General features: G+C 44.5%; 1 protein-coding gene across 2 annotated transcripts in view; it reads right to left on the reverse strand.

The window, feature by feature from the left end:
* The window catches only part of GABRB2 (gamma-aminobutyric acid type A receptor subunit beta2), a 196,586-nt gene extending 174,282 nt beyond the window's left edge, over positions 1-22,304 (reverse strand). Inside the window, exons 1-4 of one of the 2 annotated variants that reach the window (XM_084832388.1) lie at positions 22,061-22,304; positions 20,893-21,126; positions 20,636-20,727; positions 19,584-19,651 (exon numbers count right to left, since the gene is read on the reverse strand). In XM_084832388.1, coding sequence (XP_084688514.1) covers positions 19,584-19,651; positions 20,636-20,727; positions 20,893-20,969 — 237 coding nt within the window. In that variant the 5' untranslated portion in view covers positions 20,970-21,126; positions 22,061-22,304. The remainder of the gene's footprint in view (positions 1-19,583; positions 19,652-20,635; positions 20,728-20,892; positions 21,127-22,060) is intronic. The other variant, XM_084832389.1, reaches the window with a different exon arrangement.
* Positions 22,305-22,634: the final 330 nt, after the last annotated feature.

The raw sequence follows: 22,634 nt of genomic DNA on the forward strand, positions 1-22,634 counted from the left end.
CTGGTCTCCATTTGAGCTGAGAAAGCTCTACAAAGTTCTCCTTGGATTAACTCAGAAATTATACAAGTTATTGGGGTGGGGTGTCAAAGTAACTGTGAATAGGGCTCATAAAAATGACGCTATCCATTTCCATCAGCTATTGCCATTTCTAAAAAGCTCTGTCTGCCAGCCCTCAGAACACATTCCTCCCTTCCCTCTATCCAGTGGTTGCAGACGGGGAGAAGATAAGAGGAAGCTCTTTCCTTTCCCCCTTTTTCCATCACTGATGCAACAACCTGGGTATCAGTATGGCAGGGTGCAATGCCCCAGAGAACCTTTGGAGAGATAGATGCATTTGCAGCAGCCCTATGTATGTACATATGCAAGTATTACATTCCTATCCAGCATTTTCCTCCAAAGAACCCAAGGCGATGTACATGAATCAGTGACCGACCCAAAGTCAAGTGGGGACTTGAACCCGGGTCACCTCAGTCCCAGTCCAACATTCTAACTACTAAACCAGACTGGCTGTCTAGACAGAACTACCTCTTATGTGGTCCCTCAAGGCTTTGTGTCCCAGCATGCTACTGCCTACGTCATCACAGAGAGGGAGGGAGATAAGGGGGAATGGAAAACTCTTCCTTCTCTCTTCTCCTGCCTCTGCTGCTGCTCCCAATGCTGCTGGACAGGTACATAAAAGGAAAGAGGGGCAAGAAAGTTTGGGGATGGGAGGCTGGCAGGGAGGACTTTTGGGTATGATAAGGCCTAGCAAGCACAAGCAGGAAGAAGAATGGAATTCTTTGCTGGCTCAGATGTTGATCTTCTTAATTTATTATAGATAGTTTTACCCTAGCCTTCAAAACAAATTCTCAGGGCTGATTTTCATCTGAGCTGAACAAGATTTTGGAGGCTTCTAACCCAGCCGGCCTCAACCTGGGCCCTTTTGAACTCCCATCAGCATGGCCAGTCATCAGGAATCCTGAGGGTTGTAGTCCAAAACAGGTCGGGAAAGGCTGTTTTAAAAGCTCACCTCTTGTCTGCTGTGAGCTATTATGAGCCTCCAAACATTCTCATCAGAGTTTGACTAATGAGAACTTCTGCAATATCCCTAGTGACTGTAGTTTTCTTGTAAGCACATTGACAGTGTGTTCCTAGGCATGTGTAAAATTAAGTCCCACTGAGTTCAATGAGACTTCCTCCTAGGTGAGGAACGGGACTGCAGGTTTAGCCATCTCATTGTTGGCTTGTTAAAAGCTTGTTAGAAGCTAGTTAAAACCTAGGGTTTTAGTAAGATGTTTGGCACTGACTGAAAGTGGTGATAATTGATTGTGTGATGATGTTTTCAGGATACTTTTCAAGGCCAAGTTTCAAGAATATGTTTAGTTAATGGTTTTAATATAATTTATTTTATTGTTGTGGTTCATATGTTATCATATTGTACATTACTCAGCTGCTGCTTAGAAGACAGAAAATAAGGTATAGAAATAAATACAATGAAACACCACATTTTACGTAGATTAGAATAGACCCATGTCACAAATAAATAATGCATACTTTCAAGCTCCTATAAAACATTTAATAGCTGAAGGGCCAGGTTCTCCACATTTTCTCAGGACCCATAATGGGTACCAGGTTTTCAAACAAGCTGGAAGTCTTGTTTGTCTCTTTAAAATGAAGCCAAAAGCTTTTCTAAAGCACTTAGCACTTCGAGCTCTGACTCTTGAAATGAAACAGGTCTGGTTGAGCAAACATCAGGTTGCTAAAGCTCCTACTGAACAGAAAACATCAAATTGTTTGATGACTCAAGATTACCCATGCCTTCTACTCAAGTGCCAACAAAGGCTAGAATCACACATGTTCCAAGTCAGATTTCTTAAGATATGTTATCCAACCTTTTTAGTATTTTGAGAGCATCAGTCAATTTATCTCTATATGACTTCTTGTTTCCTAACCACTTATCCCTATGTTTTCTAATTAACCACACTTTCTCATTTTGTTCGAACTGGGAAACCAGCTTCAGAAGAAGTCAGAGTCCTAAACCAGAGGTGGGGAACCTCATTCCCAGGGGCCAAATCTGCCCCTTGGGAGTTTCCCAGATGCCACACCTCTTTTCTCTGGCCCCACCCCATTTCCCCCAATCACCAATCGTTTGCTGATGACTCGGCTTTTGTGCAGTTTTGCCCCCATTCTAAAAGGTTGAAATGTGTCTCCTAAGGTTTAGTTACTGCTTGTAAGAGTTTTCAGGTAAAACATGCTGCTGTGCTTTTGTATTTTGACCCCATCCCTTTGCTTTCAGCCCCACCCACCACTGGAATGTGCCCCCTCCCAAGAATTTCTGCAAAATTGAGTTTAGCCCTTGGGCTGAAAGAGGTTCCACACCCCTGTCTTAAACCAACTTCATAGGAATGCAGGAAGCTGCCTTATACCGAGTCAGACCATTGGACCATCTATCCCAGTATTGTCAACACTGACTGGCAGTGGCTCCCCAGAGATTCAGCCAGGAGTTTCGCCTGGTCATGCACTAGACCTTGTGTTTGTTTCTGGAGAAGTGGGGAGTGATCTGGAAGTCGGGGGTATATCCACCACCCCCTTGTCATGGTCAGATCACTATCTGGTGACGTTGGACTTCTCGGTTCCACAACCCCTCCGCAGGGGTGGAGGACCCATTAAAATGGTCCGCCCCAGGTGTCTTATGGATCCGAATGGATTCCTGAACGCGCTTGGGGATTCTCTGGGGCACACCAACGGCCACTCGGTCGAGACCCTGGTGGGTGGCTGGAATGCCGCAATCACTGGGGCATTAGATCGGGTGGCTCCGAAACGCCCTCTCCCCCTGAACAGGGCTCAGACTGCACCATGGTTCAATCCACGGTTACGAGCTCTGAAACAGGAGGTGAGACGGCTAGAGCGCCGGTGGCGGAAGTCTCGCTCCAAAGACAATCAGACACGGGCTAGAGCTGTATCTTCAGCCTATCACATGGCGGTGAAGGTAGCAAAAAAGGAATATTACGCTGCCTCCATTGTGTCTGCAGAGTGCTGCCCCAGGAGGCTGTTCCAAGTGGTCCAGAGCCTGGTCGGTCCTGTGGCTCCGGAACCACTGGAGCATTCTAAGGCCTCCTGTGAGGCTTTGGCAAGGCACTTTACAGATAAAATTGATCAGATTAGGTGTGTTACTCTGCACGCTGTGGATACAGTTAGTGAGCAAGAGGCGGCCTGTGGCAAACCGGTTTTGTGGGATCGCTTCCAGCTTCTTCCTCCTGATGAAGTGGACAAGGTGCTTTCATCTGTAAGGCCGACCACCTGCTTACTTGATCCTTGCCCATCTTGGCTCATTATGAGCTGCAGAGAGAGACTGGGTGAGGGGATCAAGGCGGTGGTGAACACCTCCCTTGAGGAGGGAGTGATGCCATCAGCCCTCAAGGAGGCAGTGATAAGACCGCTCTTAAAGAAGCCCTCCTTGGATCCTCAAGTTCTGAACAACTTTCGCCCAGTCTCAAATCTGCCATTTTTGGGCAAAGTGATTGAGCGGGTGGTGGCGGTGCAGTTGAAGGCACACTTGGAAGAAACTGATTATCTAGACCCATTTCAGTCGGGCTTCAGGCCTGGGCATGGGACAGAAACGGCCTTGGTCGCCTTGGTTGATGATATGAGGAGGGCTCTGGATAGGGGTGAATGCTCCTTCCTTGTTCTCCTCGACCTCTCAGCGGCTTTTGATACCGTTGACCACGGTATCCTCCTGGACCGCCTGGAGGGGTTGGGCATTGGAGACACTGTATTGCGGTGGTTCCGGTCCTTCCTCTCCGGCAGGTACCAGAGGGTAGCACTGGGAGAGGAGGTTTCGGACCCGTGGCCACTTACTTGTGGGGTGCCACAGGGTTCCATCCTCTCCCCGATGCTATTTAACATCTATGTGAAGCCACTGGGGGCTATCATCAGGAGGTTTGGGGTGCAGTGTCATCAATATGCGGATGACACGCAGCTCTACCTCTCATTCAAATCTTCACCAAGGTTGGCCGTAGAATCCCTGTCCAAATGTCTGGAGACGGTGAGTGGCTGGATGGGGAGGAATAAGCTGAAGCTGAACGCTGACAAGACTGAGGTACTTTTGGTGGGAGACAAGAGGAGGCTGGGGGATGTTGACCTGGTGTTGAATGGGGTACGGCTACCCTTGAAAGACCAGGTCCGCAGCCTGGGGGTCATTTTGGACTCCCAGCTGTCCATGGAGGCTCAGGTGTCAGCTGTGAGCCGGACAGCGCTGTATCAACTCCATCTGATACGGCGGCTGCGCCCCTTCCTTCCCGACCATCTGCTCCCATCGGTAGTACATGCCCTGGTCTCCTCTCGTTTAGACTACTGTAATGCACTCTATGTGGGGTTACCCTTGAAGACGGTTCGGAAGCTGCAGCTGGTACAGAACGCGGTGGCTTGCCTGATTAAAGGCAGCCGCCGGCGAGATCACATCACTCCAGTGCTGAAGGAGTTGCACTGGTTACCAGTTGTTTTCCGGGCCAAATTCAAGGTGTTGGTTTTGACCTTTAAAACCCTATATGGTTCCGGCCCAGCCTATCTTAAGGAGCGCCTCCAGCAACACCAGACAGGCCGCTTAACAAGATCAGCCTCAGATGGCCTTCTCTCTGTCCCATCAGCCAGGACAGCTAGACTGGTGGGGACTAGGGAGAGGGCCTTCTCTGTGGTGGCCCCCACTGTGTGGAACTCCCTCCCCAGGGAACTCCGTCATGCCCCCTCTTTAATGAGCTTCCGTCGTGCATTAAAAACGTGGTTGTTCAGGCAGGCATTTGGGGTGGGTTAGGGTATTTTTTTTAAAAAAAAAATTATGGTAAAATTTTATTGTTTTAAATTGTTTTATGGGGGTTGTACATTGCCCAGAGTGGCTGGGTGACCAGTCAGATGGGCGATTAATAAATTTAATAAATAAATAAATAAATAAATAAATAAAAATTGAACTTAGGATCTTCTGCAGGAAAACTACATGTTCTAAGTTACAGCCCAGGGCTAAACGAGATACCATTCAGTAGGTCAGCTTAGCTTGGGAGGACTCCTTGCCATAATGCAGGTGAATAGAGATAGGAAGGAGAGACTGGGGCTGTTTAAACAAGGTATGTCCATATATACTGGAGTTATTTATTATTTTAAGTAAGGTGGGTTACCTGGGGTTCCCAGGTGGTTTCCCATCCAGGTACTGGCCAGGTCCAGATCTGTTTAACTTTAGCAATGTAACTACATCCTGCATCCTCAGACCATGCCCCAAGTTAATTTCAAAATGTGGTTTAAGATTCTGCCTTGTTCCAAAACTGGTAACCATCATTTCCTGGTTGAGGTGAAATGGGAATGTGGCTATAGTTTCTTAAAAGCTCCTTCTCATGTGCCAAAGTGCATTCCTCCAAAATAAAACCAACTTCTAGACCATATCTGCCTCTCTTAAAAGCCCTTCACTGTGAAAGTCAACTATCATTCGGCAGTCTTGTCTTCTCTCCAAACATCGAAACATATGAACAAGCAAAACCAATTAAAAAATGCAATGACATAAGGCAGGGTAAGGCTTTTTTTTTTTATGTTACCAATTATGCTTCTACTGTGCATGAACTGGATCACAGAGGCCAGATTGTTTGCCATTTTTCTCTTGCTGACATTTTCCCTCTCACCTGTTCAAATATTTCTGAACATTCCAACATTCTCTGATATGTTGGGGGTTGGACTCGATGCCCTTGCAAGCCCCTTCTAACCCTATTATTCTATGATTCTATATCACAGCAACTTTGAGAGCAGCTGGGAATGAAAAATTTGTAGGTGGCAGGCAACCAGCTTTCTAGCGAGGGCCTAATTTAGTCTGGTTTTATTGAATGTTGTGATTCCCGCACTGAACAGGCCCAATTTAAGTTTTGCAATGAACCTCCCCATGAGTAATGGCTATATATAGCATAACGATGTAAATACATATACCACAGGAACCACATAAAGTTCTTTGGCCTTAAGAGTCATGCCCAGCTCTCAACTCATACAGTTACAATACAGAGGAGCGATAATTCGTAGTGGTAATTAATGCCTGTGCGGTGTCCATACTAAAATAATGATTACCAAAGTCCTCATGGTTATACTGCTTATGTTCTGTATTATTTTTCTAACTAGGTGATAAATGCTAATGCAAATATATTAGATGACAAACTACAGAAATCATTCTTTTTAGTCTATCCACAATATGGTGCTATTACAATGGGAATAAGAATGTCAACATCTGTGCAGAAGTTCCATTGCAACAGTAAGTTTCCAGAAGAATAACCACATTACATTTGTAGCAGCAAGAAGGTTGTTACAATTGAACTCATTTAAAATAAATCTATTGGTCTCTAAATCGCCACAGAAAGGCTTGTAATCTTATTAATTGCTCAGGCACCCTTTTGTAAATTAGGATAGGGGTGGGAGAGACAGACAAAATTGTATAGTCCTACCAGAACACTATCACAACAGACTCCATTCCAATTGCTTTCTGGAAATAGCATTGAGGCTCATTGCCTAAAAAGCATTATACTATGTGCACTCTAGTGATGGGAGAACTACCCTTCCATTCAGAACACACCTTTTCTCTGAAAGTTCTCGGAAAGGTACAGCCCAGGGAAGCACCTTCCCAGCCATTCACCATCTCCAGCTCTAATTCCTCCAGTTCCCCCTTTCTTAAATACACCCTGTGAAGTGGTATGTAGGGGAGAGAAACCAGCAGCAAAGAAGGCTGTGGATAGCAAAGATCCCATCTTTATGTTTCCAGTAATATAATGGAGGCATCCAAACATGCTTGGAATAACACTGTTGCTGCCAGGAACACCAGAATATGTAGTTTTTAATTCTTTCTGGCTCAATCTATTCAGCAGTAAAAATTAAAACTAAAGATCCAAGGATTCTTGGTAATGGTTGAGGTTCCCAAGCATGCTCAGACTCCTCAATCATGTTGGTTGCCAGGAGAATGATCCTAAAATTCCACTTCCTTGGTAAAAGGGGTGGGGTAAGTCAAATAAATGAATAAAAATTAATAAGATAAAAACTTAAAAGATGAGCTCTCCAGCCTTCCTTGCTGCCAGCTTCTTCCCCACTTGCATGGTAAGCGTGAGAGGAGAAAAGCAAGCAGCAGGGTAGATCGGATGGTGGTACTTGCACCATAATTGGGTATCTTAAACACTTGTGAAAAGAGATATAGAGCACACACACACACACACACACACACACACAGCAGCAGCAGCTCAACTTGGACTATCCTATGTCTACACTGGAGCTTTCATGGCCTTTGCAAAGACTTCAACTTGCACGGTGTCGTTCAAGCCCTCTTTACTCCTTCAGCTCCCATCAAAGGACAGTGATGAAGACCTGAATAGTGTAATGCAAACAGAGGTCTTGGCAATGAGGTTTAGTTACCACCCAGTGACATCATCAACCCATGTTGGTGCCCAGAGGCCACTGCCAAAGCAACTAACCAACCAACTATGACATGCCACTGGAATTGTAAATCCCATCATTCCCATTTGGGAATCCAGCTTGGGGGTGGGGTCAGAAATTCAAGTATTCAGGTTCATCACTGAGATTTTTTTGATAGCTTCTGAAATAGCACATAAAGAAAGATCTCTTCACTTATCCACAACTGTAAATTGCACTATGGGTAAATGATATACACCTGTATGGTACTCACCTTGTTTATTCAAATTAACAGTAAGTTAATTTGCATTAGAATCATAGAATAGTAGGGTTGGAAGGGGCCTATAAGACTATAGAGTCCAACCCCTGCTCAGTGCAGGAATCCAAGTCAGAGCATCCCTGACAAGTGGCTGTCCAGCTTCACCTTGAATGCCTCCAGTGTGGGAGAGCCCACCACCTCCCCAGGTAATTGGTTCCATTGTCATGTTCTTCTAACATTCAGGAGGTTTTTCCTGAGGTTCAGCTAGAATCTGGCTTTCTGTAACTTGAGCCCATTATTCCGTGTCCTGCACTCTGGGATGATCAAGAAGAGATCCTGACCTTCCTCTCTGGGATAACCTTTCAAGTACTTGAAGAGCACTATCCTATCTCCCCTCAGTCTTCTCAAGGCTAAACATGCCCAGTTCTTTCAGTCTCTCTTCATAGGGCTTGGTTTCCAGTCCCCTGATCATCTTTATTGCCCTCCTCTGAACTCTTTCCAGTTTGTCTGCATCGTTCTTAAGTGTGGCGCCCAGAACTGGACACAGTATTCAAGATGAGGCCTAACCAGTGCTGAGTAGAGGGGAACTAGTACTTCATGTGATTTGGAAGCTATACCCCCATTAATGAAGCCCCAAATAGCATTTGCCTTTTTTGCAGCCACATCACATTGTTGGCTCATATTCAGCTTGTGATCTACAACAATTCCAAGATCCTTCTCATTTGTAGTATTTTTAAGGCAAGTATCACCCATCTTGTGCATTTGTTTTCTTTTTCCTAGGTGCAGAACTTGGCATTTCTCCCTATTAAATGTCATTCTGTTATTTTCTGTCCAGCGCTCCAGCCTATCAAGATCACTTTGAATTCTGTTTCTGTCTTCCAGGGTATTAGCTATCCCACCCAATTTGGTGTGATCCACAAATTTGATCAGCATTCCTTGCACCTCCTCATCTAGGTCATCAATAAAAATGTTGAAGAGCACTGGGCCCAGGACTGAGCCCTGTGGTACCCCACTCGTTACTTCTCCCCAGTTTGAGAAGATCCCATTTATAAGCATTCTTTGAGTCCGATCCTATAGCCAACTGTGGATCTACCTGATAGTTGTTTCATCTAGCCCACTTTGAGCTAGTTTGCTAATCAGGATATCATGGGGCACTTTGTCAAAAGCTTTGCTGAAGTCAAGGTATATTATGTCCACAGCATTCCCACAGTCCGCAAGGGAGGTTACCTTATCAAAAAATGAGATCAGATTCATCTGGCAGGATTTGTTCTTGACGAATCCATTTGGCTTCGAGTAATCACTGCATTGTTTTCAAGGTGCTTAAAGATGGATTGCTTTATAATCTGCTCTAGAATTTTCCCAGGGAATGATGTCAGACTGACTGGTCTGTAGTTCCCAGGTTCCTCCTTTTTGCCCTTTTTGAAGATAGGAACAACATTAGCCCTCCTCCAATCATCTGGCACTTCACCTGTCCTCCAGGATTTCTCAGAAATAATAAACAGTGGTTCTGAGAGTTCTTCTGCCAGTTCCTTTATCACTCTAGGATGCAGCTCATCTGGCCCTGGAGATTTGAACTCATTCCAAGTAATTAGGTGTTCCTTGGCCATATGCCTATTGATCTCAAGCTGCAATCCTGTCCCTCCAGCCTGTACTTCACCTTTGCCAGGGGGTTCATAGACCATCTTTTGGGAGAAGACTGAGCCAAAGTAGGAATTGAGCACTTCTGCCTTTTCCTTGTCTTCTGTTATCATTTTGCCATCCTTATTTAATAGCTGAACCCCCATTTCTTTCCCCTGTCTTTTACTATGCACGTATCTGAACATATGCACATAACAAAGCCCTCTGAGGAGAGACTGAAAGAACTGGGCATGGTTAGCCTTGAGAAGAGAAGACTGAGGGCAGATATGATAGTGCTCTTCAAGTACTTGAAAGGTTGTCACAGAGAAGAAGGCCAGGATCTCTTCTTGATCATCCCAGAGTGCAGAACACGGAATAATGGGCTCAAGTTACAGCAAGCCAGATTCCGGCTGAACATCAGGAGAAACTTCCTGACTGTTAGAGCAATATGACAATGGAACCAATTACCTAGGGAGGTAGTGGGCTCTCCCACACATTCAAGACAAGGCTGGACAGCCACCTGTCAGGGATGCTCTGACTTGGATTCCTGCATTGAGCAGGGGGTTGGACTCGATGGCCTTGTAGGCCCCTTCCAACCCTACTATTCTATGATTTTATGAAGGAAGCTTTTTTGTTGCTTTTAGTATCCCTCGCTAACCTCAGCTTGTTCTCAGTTTTAGCCTGCCTGATGCCATCCCTGCAATTGTGTACTACCTGCCTGTACCCTTTCTTGGCCTTCCTTCCACTTCCTATATGTGTCCTTTTTTGTTTTCAGGTCATCTCAAAGCTATTTGTGAAGCCACACTGGCTTCTTCTGTTGTCTTCCACCTTTTTTTTCTTGTTGGAATTGTTTGTAATTGTGCCTTTAGAATTTCCTTTTTTTAAAATTCCCATCCATCTTGGACTCCTTTTCTCATTAGAGTCACTTGCCATGGGACCTTACTTATCATTGTTCTGAATTTATTAAAATTGGCTTTCCTAAAATCCAGGGTACGTGTTTGGCTACACTCAGCTTTTGCTTCCTTTAGAACCAAGAACTCAAGTATAAAATGGTCACTTTCCCCCAGAGTTCCTGTAACTGCTACTTTATCCACTAAGTCATCTCTGTTGGTTAGGATCAAGTCAAGGATAGCCAACCCACTAGTTCCTTCCTCTACTTTCTGTAGGAGGAAATTATCAGCAACACAAGTCAGGAATCTCTTGGAGGGGCCATGTTTTGCAGAATTTGTCTCCCAACAAATATTGGGGAAATTGAAGTCCCCCATTACTACTACATCATGCTTCCTTGAAACCTTGGCAATCTGCTTTTCAAAAGTTTCATCCTTGTCTTCTCCTTGATTGGGTGGCCAGTAGTAGACTCCAACCACCATGATCCTTTTATTCATTTCTCCATTTCTTTTAACCCAGATGCTCTCAATGGGGCTACCAAGCTCATCCTCCTGTATTTCTGTGCATAGGTAGTGCAACTCCACCTCCCTTTCTGTTCCTCCTGTTCTTTTTGAACAAGTTATATCCTTCAGTTGCTGTATTCCAGTCATGGGTGTCATCCCACCAAGTCTCAGTTACACCTATCAAGTCATAATTTCCCTCTTGTATTAAGAGTTCAGGTTCGTTCTGTTTGTTTCCCATACTGTTCATTCTGTTTGTTTCCCATTAAGTTACTTTAAGTTTATCTTATTTTACATTTCCAAGATAGCCCTCTAGGCAGAACATCTTTTCCCTTAAGCTAGAACACCTTATTCTGTTACCAAGTAATAACAGTAATATTTTGAATTTTAAGAGAGCTAGTGTGGTTCAAGATCGAGTGACAGACTTGGATGTGACCCTTGGGTTCAAATCTCAGCTTACCCAGTACCTATTCAAACATTCCGTCATTGCTAGAAAGCATGGCACTGGTGAGAATACTTCCCTTGTGAGCCTGTGGATATGTACAGGAAGTAGATTCAAACACTGGGCAACTGCCAAGTTATAGTTAATGGTACCACACCTCCCCCCTTCATGGATCACTGCCTTGTGGTGGTGAAGGGGCTTGCGTAACACAGTGAAGCCATAAGCTATGCCGTGCAGGGCCACCCAAGATGGACAGGTCATGGCGGAGAGTTCTGACAAAATGTGGTCCACTGGAGAAGGAAATGGCAACCCACTCCAGTATTCTTGCCAAGAAAACCCCATGGAATGTATCACAAGGCTAAAAGAGATGACGCCGGAAGATGAGCCCCTCAAGTCGGAAGGTGTCCAATATACTACTGGGGAAGAGCAGTGGGAATTTCCAAGTAGCGCCAGAATGAGTGAAGCAGCTGGGCCAAAGCCGAAAGGACACTCAGCTGTGGATGTGTCTGGTGGTGAAAAGAAAGTCCGATGCTGTAAAGAACAATATTGTTTAGGAACCTGGAATGTCAGATCAATGAATCAAGGTAAGCTGGAGATGGTCAAACATGAGATGGCAAGATTGAACATCGACACCTTGGGAATCAGCGAACTAAAATGGACAAGCATGGGCAAATTTAATTCAGGTGACCATCATATCTACTACTGCGGTCAAGAATCCCTTAGAAGAAATGGAGTAGCACTCATAGTCAACAAAAGGGTGGGAAAAGCAGTATTGGGGTACAATCTCAAAAATGATAGAATAATCTCAGTACGAATCCAAGGCAAACCATTCAATATCATAGTAATTCAAGTCTATGCCCCAACCACTGAGGCCAAAGAAGCTGAGGTCGATTGGTTCTATGAAGACCTACAACACCTTGTAGAACTAACACCAAAAAAAGATGTCCTTTTCATCATAGGGGATTGGAATGCTAAAGTAGGAAGTCAAGAAATCACCAGGATAACAGGCAAGCATGGCCTTGCTGTACAAAATGAAGCAGGACAAAGGCTAATAGAGTTTTGCCAAGAGAACACGCTGATCATAGCAAACACTCTTTTCCAACAGCACAAGAGGCGACTCTACACATGGACATCACCAGATGGTCAATATCGAAATCAGATTGATTATGTCCTTTGCAGCCAAAGATGGAGCAGCTCTATACAGTCAGTAAAAACAAGACCTGGAGCTGACTGTGGCTCAGATCATGAGCTTCTTGTTGCAAAATTTCGGCTTAAATTGAAGAACCTAGGGAAAACCACTAAACCATTCAGGTATGACCTAAATCATATCTCTTATGAATATACAGTGGAGGTGAGGAATAGATTTAAGGGATTAGACCTGATAGACAAGAGTGCCTGAGGAACTATGGACGGAGGTCCGTAACATTGTTCAGGAGGCAGCAACTCAATCCATCCCAAAGAAAAAGAAATGCAAGAAAGCCAAGTGGCTGTCTGATGAGGCTTTACAAGTAGCTGAGGAAAGAAGGGAAGCAAAAAGCAAGGGAGAAAGGGGAAGATATATCCAACAGAATGCAGAGTTGCAGAGAATAGCAAGGAGAGACAAGAAGGCCTTCTTAAATGAACAATGCAAAGAAATCAAGGAAAACAATAGAATGGGAAAGACTAGAGATCTTTTCAAGAAAATTGGAGATATTGGAAATTGCACTCAATATGTCAACAACTGGAACACTCAACAGTGGCCACAAGACTGGAAAAGGTCAGTTTACATTCCAATTCCAATGAAGGGCAATGCCAAAGAGTGTTCAAACTACCGTACAATTGCACTCATTTCACATGCCAGCAAGGTGATGCTCAAAATCCTACAAGCTAGGCTTCAGCAGCATGTGAACCGAGAACTACCGGAAGTACAAGCGGGGTTTCGAAGAGGCAGAGGAACTAGAGATCAAATCACCAAGAGTCGCTGGATCATGGAGAAAGCAAGAGAATTCCAGAAAAACGTCTATTTCTGCTTCATTGACTACGCTAAAGCCTTTAACTGTGTGGATCACAACAACTGTGGCAAATTCTTAAAGAGATGGGAGTACCAGACCACCTTACCTGTCTCCTGAGAAACTTGTATGAGGGTCAAGAAGCAACAGTAAGAACCAGACATGGAACAACTGATTGGTTCAAAATTGGGAAAGCAGTATGACAAGGCTGTATATTGTTGCCCTGCTTATTTAATTTATATGCAGAGTACATCATGAGAAATGCTGGGTTGGATGAGTCACAGGTCGGAATTAAGATTGCCAGGAGAATTATCAACAACCTCAGATACGCAGATGATACCACCCTAATAGCAGAAAGCGAAGAGGATCTAAAGAGCCTCTTGTTGAGGGTGAGAGTGGAGAGTACAAAAGCTGGTTTGAAACTCAGCATTAACAAAACTAAGATCATGGCATCTGGCCCCATCACTTCCTGACATATAGAAGGGGAAGAAATGGAAGCAGTGACAGATTTTACTTTCTTGGGCTCCAAGATCACCGCAGACGGTGACTGTAGCCATGAAATTAAAAGACGCTTGCTCCTTGGGAGGAAAGCTATGGCAAACCTAGGCAGCATAGTAAGAAGCAGACACATCACCTTGCTGACAAAGGTTTGTATAATCAAAGCTATGGTTTTCCCAGTAGCAATGTATGGCTGTGAGAGCTGGACTATAAGGAAGGCTGAGCGCCGAAGAATCGATGCTTTCGAACTGTGGTGCTGGAGAAGACTCTTACGAGTCCCCTGGACTGCAAGGAGGTCAAATCAGTCAATCTTAAAGGAAATCAACTCTGACTGCTCATTAGAAGGACAGATACTGAAGCTGAAGCTCAAATATTTTGGCCACCTAATGCGAAGAGAAAACTCCCTGGCATTTCCTGATGCTGGGAAAGATTGAAGGCAAAAGGAGAAGGGGACAGCAGAGGATAAGATGGCTAGATAGCATCACCAATGCAATGAATATGAACTTGAGCACACTCCGGGAGAGAGCGGAGGCCAGGAAGGCCTGGCGTGCTATGGTCCATGGGGTCACGAAGAGTCGGAGACAACTTAACAACTGAACAACAACCACACCTCCGAGATCAATTTTGAATTGGGCTGCAAAGACTGAGGTGGCCTGATGAACAAGACTGAACTCTACCTCTATTCTTCATTTATACAATTAAATGGTAATTCTCTACTTCACATGAATGTTGTGAGCATGTGACCAACAAAACCTTTCCCTGTCCTCACTTTCTGGAAAGATCCTTGAACAAAGGACAGTCCAGGCCTAGCAAGGTTGCAATAGGCCCCCTATTACAACCTTGCTAATACATCGCTATACATTCCAGGCTGAGTCTCCAGCTTACCCTCCCCCTCCCCCATAATTCCACTTATGTAAAAGAAGTACAGTAGAAATCACTGGGAGGATCCATGACCAACTCCTGCCCAGGCTCAGTTTGAATTTCCCTCCCAGGGAGCTGCCTAGCCCACCAGTCCAGGAATGTCTGTGCTTGTGAAGAAAAGTTCCTTTGTGTTCATGTGGAAAGCAGAGTCAACATCAGCCTTGGTATACCAGGAAGTCTCAGGTGTGGGCCTCATCCCTACACATAAAAACTCCTTCGGGGGAATTAATCTTAGGATCTTGATAGGTAAGGTTTAGTGAGCTAGCTAGATGTTTCATTTTATTTTTAAAAGCAACGATTTCTCAACTTCTCTCTGATCGGAAACTGGAGCTGGTTTGACAGTCTTTTCTAGCCTGGAGTGGGCCTTACTTAAGTAGTGACCTACTTGGCAAACACATTAACCAGGTTATTAAGCAGTTTAAAGGAAGCTCTTAAAAGGGGGACTGTCCTCCTCCATACGTAAAATCCATAGGCCCCTCTTCTCCTCCAGGCAGGATATTGAAAAGACCCAGTGCTGGGTGCTGGTAGTGCTACCTTCTGAGAAATATAGACAAAAGGGTGATTTGTATTCTGTCCTACCTTGCAGGGTGGCGGTGCAGACATGCCAGTTTATCACAGAAGATGTGTAAGTTAATACCAATCGGGCACACTACCCATTTAATATGCTGCATATATTACACACCCTCAATCCAAACTACACATATCAGAGAAACTGCCATATCTGTGGGGAAATTACATTTCCCCAACAACAAAATACTGAATTTCTGAGTGCTGGGAAAATGTGATATATCCCTAGGAGTATCACTTCCTTGAAGGAAAACATCTGGATTGCCAGCAAAAATAGAGCAACAAATACACATTTATTGCTCAAGAAAAATAAACTAGAAACACCCTAGTAATTAAGTACTTCTTGCTGGCATTTAACATTACAGTTGTTAAAATATCACTACAATTGTTTGATATGCCAATTCTTAAAACAATCCTATTTAGGAAACGTGTCTGCTCCCAAACGTCAGTCATACTCTGATTACTGGCATGCTATTTCAAATGGATCTCCAGCCTTTTCACTTGTGCATGAAGAATTTCTCAGACACGTGTACATTCTTTATCAACATAACTGGGAAAGGTGTCTGTATGGAGAAAACATCCTAATCCTCACAATTTCTCATACTAGCTATGCATCAGCCTATATAAGCAATAACAAATTAACGACCAACATTGTTCATTATAATTTAATCAGATGTTATATGATTACTATGTTATGTGAACAAAACATGGGTCAAGCACAGATATGAACTTCAAAGCAAACCCTTCTGCCTAAGAGAAAGGAAATGGGTAAACATTTCACTCAGTTAATGCTGATGTTACTGGAGACAATCGTATATTGTTAGTCATCAGCTCAATCCTGTTACTGTTTACTCAGAAGTTAGTTCCACTATGTTAAACAAGGTATACTCCCAGGTAAGAGTGTGCACTTACTAGGGAGTAAGACCTACTTGATACATTGGGACTCACATCTGAATAAACATACATATCATTACTCTGTAGAAGTCCTATTTTTCCATCCAGGCCAGGCTCAGCTGTCTACTAACATATAGACAGTAAATTTGTACTTCCTTGTGAAGCTTATCAAGATTTTACTATGGACTTCAGAGAAAAAGAAGACTACTGGTTCCAAGTGAAATATACGTCAAACTCTACAACAAGCAAAATGCCTCTGAAGACAATTACTCAAGCTTCTGATTGGACAGGCCCAGTGTTAGGAACACCATTCACAGTCATATGCAATGCACTCCTATGCATGTCAACTCAGAAGCATGTCCCATTACTTTAATGTGGCTTAGTCCCAAGTAACTGTGCACTGGATTGCAGCCTTGACGATGGCAATGCATCAAGGACTGCATGCTTCTCTCCTCCAGCCCCTCCCTTCTTATGCACAAGTCTTCCGTGCCAAACTTAAATCATTGTTAAGGATTGCCTGGGGATCAATGGCAACCATGGTTAATATTAATCAAGGTTTGACCTCAACTAAGATTTTAAACTAGCTTTAAACCCTGAGTATGAGCAAACCACAATCCGTGTTAACCATGGTTCATATTGGTGCAGATGTGTTTCTAAACCAGGGCAGGCCAGTGGGAAAATTTCAACATCAGAGAAGACGTGCTTGTGGAGAGGATATGTATGATCCCACAGCTTGCTCCTGAAAGTCCTGTAATCATGGGTAAGAGATCAAGGTCAGCACTATTATGTCATATGTATAAACAAAATGAAATAAGTGACAGAATGGTAAGTAAAACCCATAGAGTAATCATCAAACTTTCTATGACCAGGGCTGAATTTACACAAAGCAGTTTAACAGTTATCATACTGCGGTGATAACTATGGGTGAACATGACACCAATGGGCACCAATAGTTATCACTGCGGTATGGTAATGGTATAACTGCTATGTGTAGATTCAGCCCAAATTTCAGACAACCAGTCTGGAAATTCTCCGTGAATCAACCCGATTTTATTCTTGAAAAATCAGGCAAGTGCCTTTCAAATAACATTTCAGGTGACTGAAGAAACTCCTCTGCCCACAGCACAGACCCAAGCCCATATTTCTCATGAAATAAGATATTTTCTGACCACTTTTGTTATTTGATAAGCACCTGATTAAAAGAAGCCTTAACAAGGCCCAATTTTATCCAAAGTTAAACACCAAAGAAGATCATCCAGGTATGACTAGGAATATTGGTGGGGTTTCACACAGTGATCACTATTTTCTGGACACAGATACTTCTGCTATTAAAGTTTCACCTTTCCAGTCCTGGAGGCCATTTAGCAGGCTGTGTTTCTTCTTAATAAAGCACATCCAGGGTGGGCTGAGGGAGAGGTGGAGAGAAGGGAGTGGTGGCAGCATTCATATCAGACTCAAAGATGGTTTTCATATAACACCAATCTTGCAGAACAGTGTTCCAGTTAGTACGATATGAAGCTCACCCTCAAAAATAAATGCTGATATTTTCCGAAGACAGTAAGACATGAGATGTGTTAGCTAGGTTAATTTTACTCAGTAGTAAGCTGGTTTCAAAAACAGAACTGTATTTTCTGGCCTATTCAGACAAACCTCTAGGAACATGCTAGAATATGCTCATGCGATTGAGATCTAAATTCAAAACTCAGTGTGAACAGCAAAGATGTTTTTGTGTCTCTTTCTCACTGGACATATTAGAACTTAGGATGACTTTAGGGGAGAAAACTGAAGCCAGTAGGAACTTAGCAATCTAGAACAGTTTTAGACATACGACTAACACGTTGAACATGAAACAAAAAACAAACATTCACACAATTTATAACACAATTTATAAATGTATTACTGTTTCATACTATAGAACATCCTACCCATATCAGGAAAACATTCTAATAAGTTCTGTACAGAAAAGAAATATTACATAACTTCTTCCACTCTTGACAAAACTGTGCAGCAATTACTAAGACTGTTAATTCATGCCATATCAATCAGCCACAGAGCCAAATATTCTAAGCAACCATCACAAATGTAAGTATGCTGAGGAAAATTTGTAACATAAATGGAACATTTATATTAAAACTCTTGCTTTTATTCAGTCATGAAACTGAACACACATAATTTCATATAACTATAATTTGCTTTACATGTGACGCCAGTGATGATGCACAGATTTTCATATTTTACAATGTCTATGCTACTATCAGTCTATGATCCCTTAAAAAGTACAGCTGAAGCTAAGGTTAAAAATTGCTTGCAAATTAAAAGTTTTATTACTAATTACAAGCTTCTAAAGAAACTATTTGTTACTATCCATGCTTTTTGTTACTTCCTTCATTTCATTAGTGACCTGAGTAAGGGATATACAAACAGGCTACCTAAGATCTTTCAACAACTTTTTTTTTAGCAACTCCAGATTAATGAGTCTGACACATCTTGAAGTTCACTCAGTTGCTATGTGAAAAGCTTCTTAACCCCCCCCCCCAAAAAAAACCTTGCCTCAGCTATATCATCCTGCAAGATGCTGCTCTTCCTAACAAATACAAACTTTGTAATGTTTTCAGATGGCTTCTCCAACTATTTGAAAAACCGGAAATGGCAAAACATGTCAGTCGAAGTATCATCATACTGAGTGCAATCTGAGTTAAATTTCCAGAATGTGTACACGCCCACTTCTCCTCCGTCTAGATTTGTATTTAACAGTATGCCTATACACTTCAGAACTGGAAAGATACCTATGGGAAACATCAATGCAATTTCTAAAAATACATTTAAACAGCCTAGGTCAGAAAACTAAAACTTTGTTTCAACGTACAACGTTCATCTCAATCCCCACTCACTCCAAAGGTAACGAAAACAATCTAGTAAATTGGCCCAAATGTAAAAGTATGGTCTCCGAGATGCAATGCAAACCAACGTCAGCAGGGGGCGCTCCTGCATGAAGCAAAAGAAGGCCAGAATTGTTCCCTCAAGTCTCTCAATAGTACTTAACTGTATGTTTGAAATGGTATCCGCTAAATAGTAAGACTGTCAATAAATCAGACTAGCTGTTAACACACTGCAAGTCATAATGTTTAAAAGCCTTTAAGTATTAACTTGCAGATATTAAACGGAAAGACAGGATTTTATTTCAGTGGCTGCAGAGGCCTCCCAAACTCATTCAAGCTTATTTCCCCCCCCCCCAATGTACTCACCAAAAATGTGTTTTTGTTTCTGAAAATGTCTTAGTCCTAGTATTTTTATTATTCAGAAGTTTCAGATTGCCCTAACCCAATGCCTTGAGAAATTATTCTATCCAGTTCTTAGATCTATTTTGAGAAAACAGAAGCACCAGTTTGGGGGTGGGTGCGGTGGGGAGATGGGCCTAATTAGCTGGAGAACACTGGTGCATTTTGGTGGCAAACAACAAATGAGGCAAAATAATCAGGACGGGCAGTCACACTCACACTCTCTCTCACACACGTGAGCACACACACACCGGTGCTATGTATTCCACAAACCCCAGTAAACCATATGGAAAGCAGGTGGGTGAGTGAGTGGGAAGGAAATAAAATACTCACCATATTGACTTCTGACACCATGTCTATACTGGCAATATCTATGTTCATGCCGACAGCCACAGGGGGACCTGCAACACAAGATGGTCTGCACTGTGATCTCTCACAATTTAACTCATTCGGGCAAGGGCTACTCGGTCGAAAGAGGAGGTGGGGCGTGAGGGCGTCTAAGAATCGGATCTCATTTCAGCCCCAAGCGTGTCCTGCATCCCCTTCCAGGTCCCCTGCCAGCACTAGGACCGCTTCATATAACGGACACGAACCAACACACACACACACACACACACACACACGTGTTAATAGGGTGAAGTGTCTTTAACTGGCCGGCCGGAGATCCACCCCAGCCGGCTTGCCGAAGCCAAGGGTGTTTCAAGCGAGGCACTTCCTTTCCTGCCTGCTGCTCGGTCTCACTCCGGCTAGCCAAGGAACATGCAAACCCAAGCTAGAGGGAACCGACTCGGGATTCAGGACGACTCTACCGGGCTCTCGCCACTGCATGCTCGCTGGAGGGATAACAGAGCGCCGCCCGTATTCACGCCTTCCATTCTGAGGCTCCAGCGGGTTAACACGCACACGCACACGCGCACACACACACACACACACACACGAAGACGCGGAAATCTATTTCCACAGGCAAAGCTCGCAGGGGGTTGAACGGCATTTTCGTCTCGGCTAGCAGTACATCTTGTACTCAGAAATATTCTCTGCGACCACAGGCACACACAAGGGTCGGTGAAACGGGCGCTGGGCAAACTTAAGGGATTTACATCTCAGTCAAGCCAATTCAGCCAGGCTTTAAGCGCGGGTTCATAAATGATACACGCGCGCGCTCATTCTTACGACGAGAGCGAGGACATGTCCACACATCACGGCCGTTCTCCGCAAAGGGAAATTGGGGAACCATCGGCTCAACTTTGGGTCAAGCTTCGGAAAATGGCCCTACACATGCAGAACCGAAACAGCGCACCAGACGTTTAAAACAGACACACGTATCACCCGGGAGAAGTGGAGCCTGAATGTGGAGCAGGATCTTCCCACAAAAGCAATCGAATTACCTCCAAAATCTGGCCTCAGTCGAATGTCGTAGCCTTTCAGTAGTCTATCCACGGTCTCTTTTACCAGTGACATATTGCTGGGATCGTTAGCACTAAAGAGAGGGGTTAGACAAAAAACAAAAAAAACCCACATAAATATAAAGCGATTTTCTGACTCTCTCAAGATGAATTCTGAACCTCCCAGTTTAACAGAAGCATACAGTACAATTCAAAGTGAAAGGGGGTGAGGGCAGAGAAGAGATGCTTTGATCACTTACCTCTGTGCACACACCACTGTTATTATTAAGGGCAACGACCAAATCCCGAAGCAACCTTTTTTCCGGACTCTCAGCATCCCTTTAGCTTCTGATATGATTTAGGGTTTCAGTGGAAGAGAAGAAGAGATCCAACTTATTCTACCCAGTGCAGTAATTCTAATGTGGAGCGCATGCGCACGGCGTACCACAACATCAAAAGGAGCAGTGGTTGCTGCTGGAGATGGAGCAAATTTCCTTGCCAAAAAAAAAAAAAAAAAGACGAAGAAGGAAAGAAAAAAATGGGAAAAAATTAAAGGGGAAGAAGGAAATGCATTATTATTATTATTATTATTATTATTATTTCAAAAAGTAATCCTCAAGAGGATTAGTCGTATTTTTGTTGTCCTTTTGAGTAACATCACATGGACTACAGCAACATAGGAAGTTTCAAGAGTTGCAGGCTACAGCAGTTTTGCAACCTAGTTTAAAGGGAGAAATGCGCAAAATCGGATTAGGAACCGAGGGGAAAAGAGGTTAAAATGGGGATGCAAAGCGTGCATATGGGGGAGGGGGGCAGGTAGACTTTATGCTCCTTGGGAATAGCAAATGGTGGGTGAAAGCACGAGGGGGAGGGGGCCCGAGTTTGCAATGGGTGGCTGAAAGGGCTCAGCCTATAGCATTTGGGGGAAGGGGGAATGTTAGATGATGACGAGTTTCTTGGAGGGGGCCAGGTGGCTGCTTTTCCGGAAAGAAAGAAGGAAAGAAAAAAGAGGTGGTCTTAGGGGCGCAAAAATGAAGGGCTGGGGGGGGGGGCGCTGAATGACGTTATCGCTTCTACAATCCTCAGGATTCTTAACACCGGGGGAGGAGGGGGAGTCAGATCTATACAGCCTTTACATCATGCAAAGGGGCTGATTCCAAAGGCCACGTCGTCTTCTTCTCCTTCTCCTCCTCCTCCTCCTTCTCTCTCTCTCTCTGTGTGTGTTTTTAAATTGTTCCGTCTAACGAGATCAGGGTGGGCAAGGCGGGAGGGCGATCATGCCTAAATGCACCACCGTAACACGAAAGCCTGAGCGGGTGGGGGAGGGCAACGAGGGGCAGTTACCCTGGCGAGGAGTCTGGGCTGTCAGTGGCCACGCCGCCGCCGCCGCCGCCGCCGCGGTGCATTTTGCACTCACAGCCTCCTTACCTTCCCGGGTAGTAAGCTGCGGAAATGCAACGTTCGGGGCTCGACTCAATGCCTCCGAAGAAAGCGGCGAGCAACAGCGAGCTGATCAGGGGATGCTTTGAGTGACATTTAAATCCCTAGTAGCCGAGCGAGACCTGAAAGGCTCCCTTGCAAATATGCCTGCCGCTGCCGCCGCTGCCGCCAGCTCCTTCCCTCTGCCGCCGCCGCCGCCACTTCCTCCTCCTCCTCCTCCTCCTCCTCCTCCGGCTTCTCGTCCTGCAAAAACCCACTTGGAGCCGCCGTGGATCTGTGCTGCTTCATTGAACGGATGCGGGAAGCGGGGCTGAGTGCTCGCGCCTTGCCGGGGATGGCACGGGGAAGGGGGGGGGGAATTAGGCAGAAACACCGGGCTTCTTCATTAAGCCACGAAATGTTTAATTCGCCGCAGGAGAGAGGAAGCGGCGGCGGCGGCGGCGGCGGCGGCGGCGGCGGGGTGGGGGGAGACGCGGGGCGGGGGAGCGTTACACGCCGCGGGACGTGGAGGGGCGGCGGTGGCGGCGCGTGAGGGAGAGAGACAGCTGTGAACTGCACTTGT

Source organism: Heloderma suspectum, chromosome 2 (genome assembly GCF_057233095.1).
Source record: "Heloderma suspectum isolate Gila_16-S chromosome 2, 16-S_ref, whole genome shotgun sequence".
NCBI classification, from domain to species: Eukaryota; Metazoa; Chordata; class Lepidosauria; order Squamata; family Helodermatidae; genus Heloderma; species Heloderma suspectum.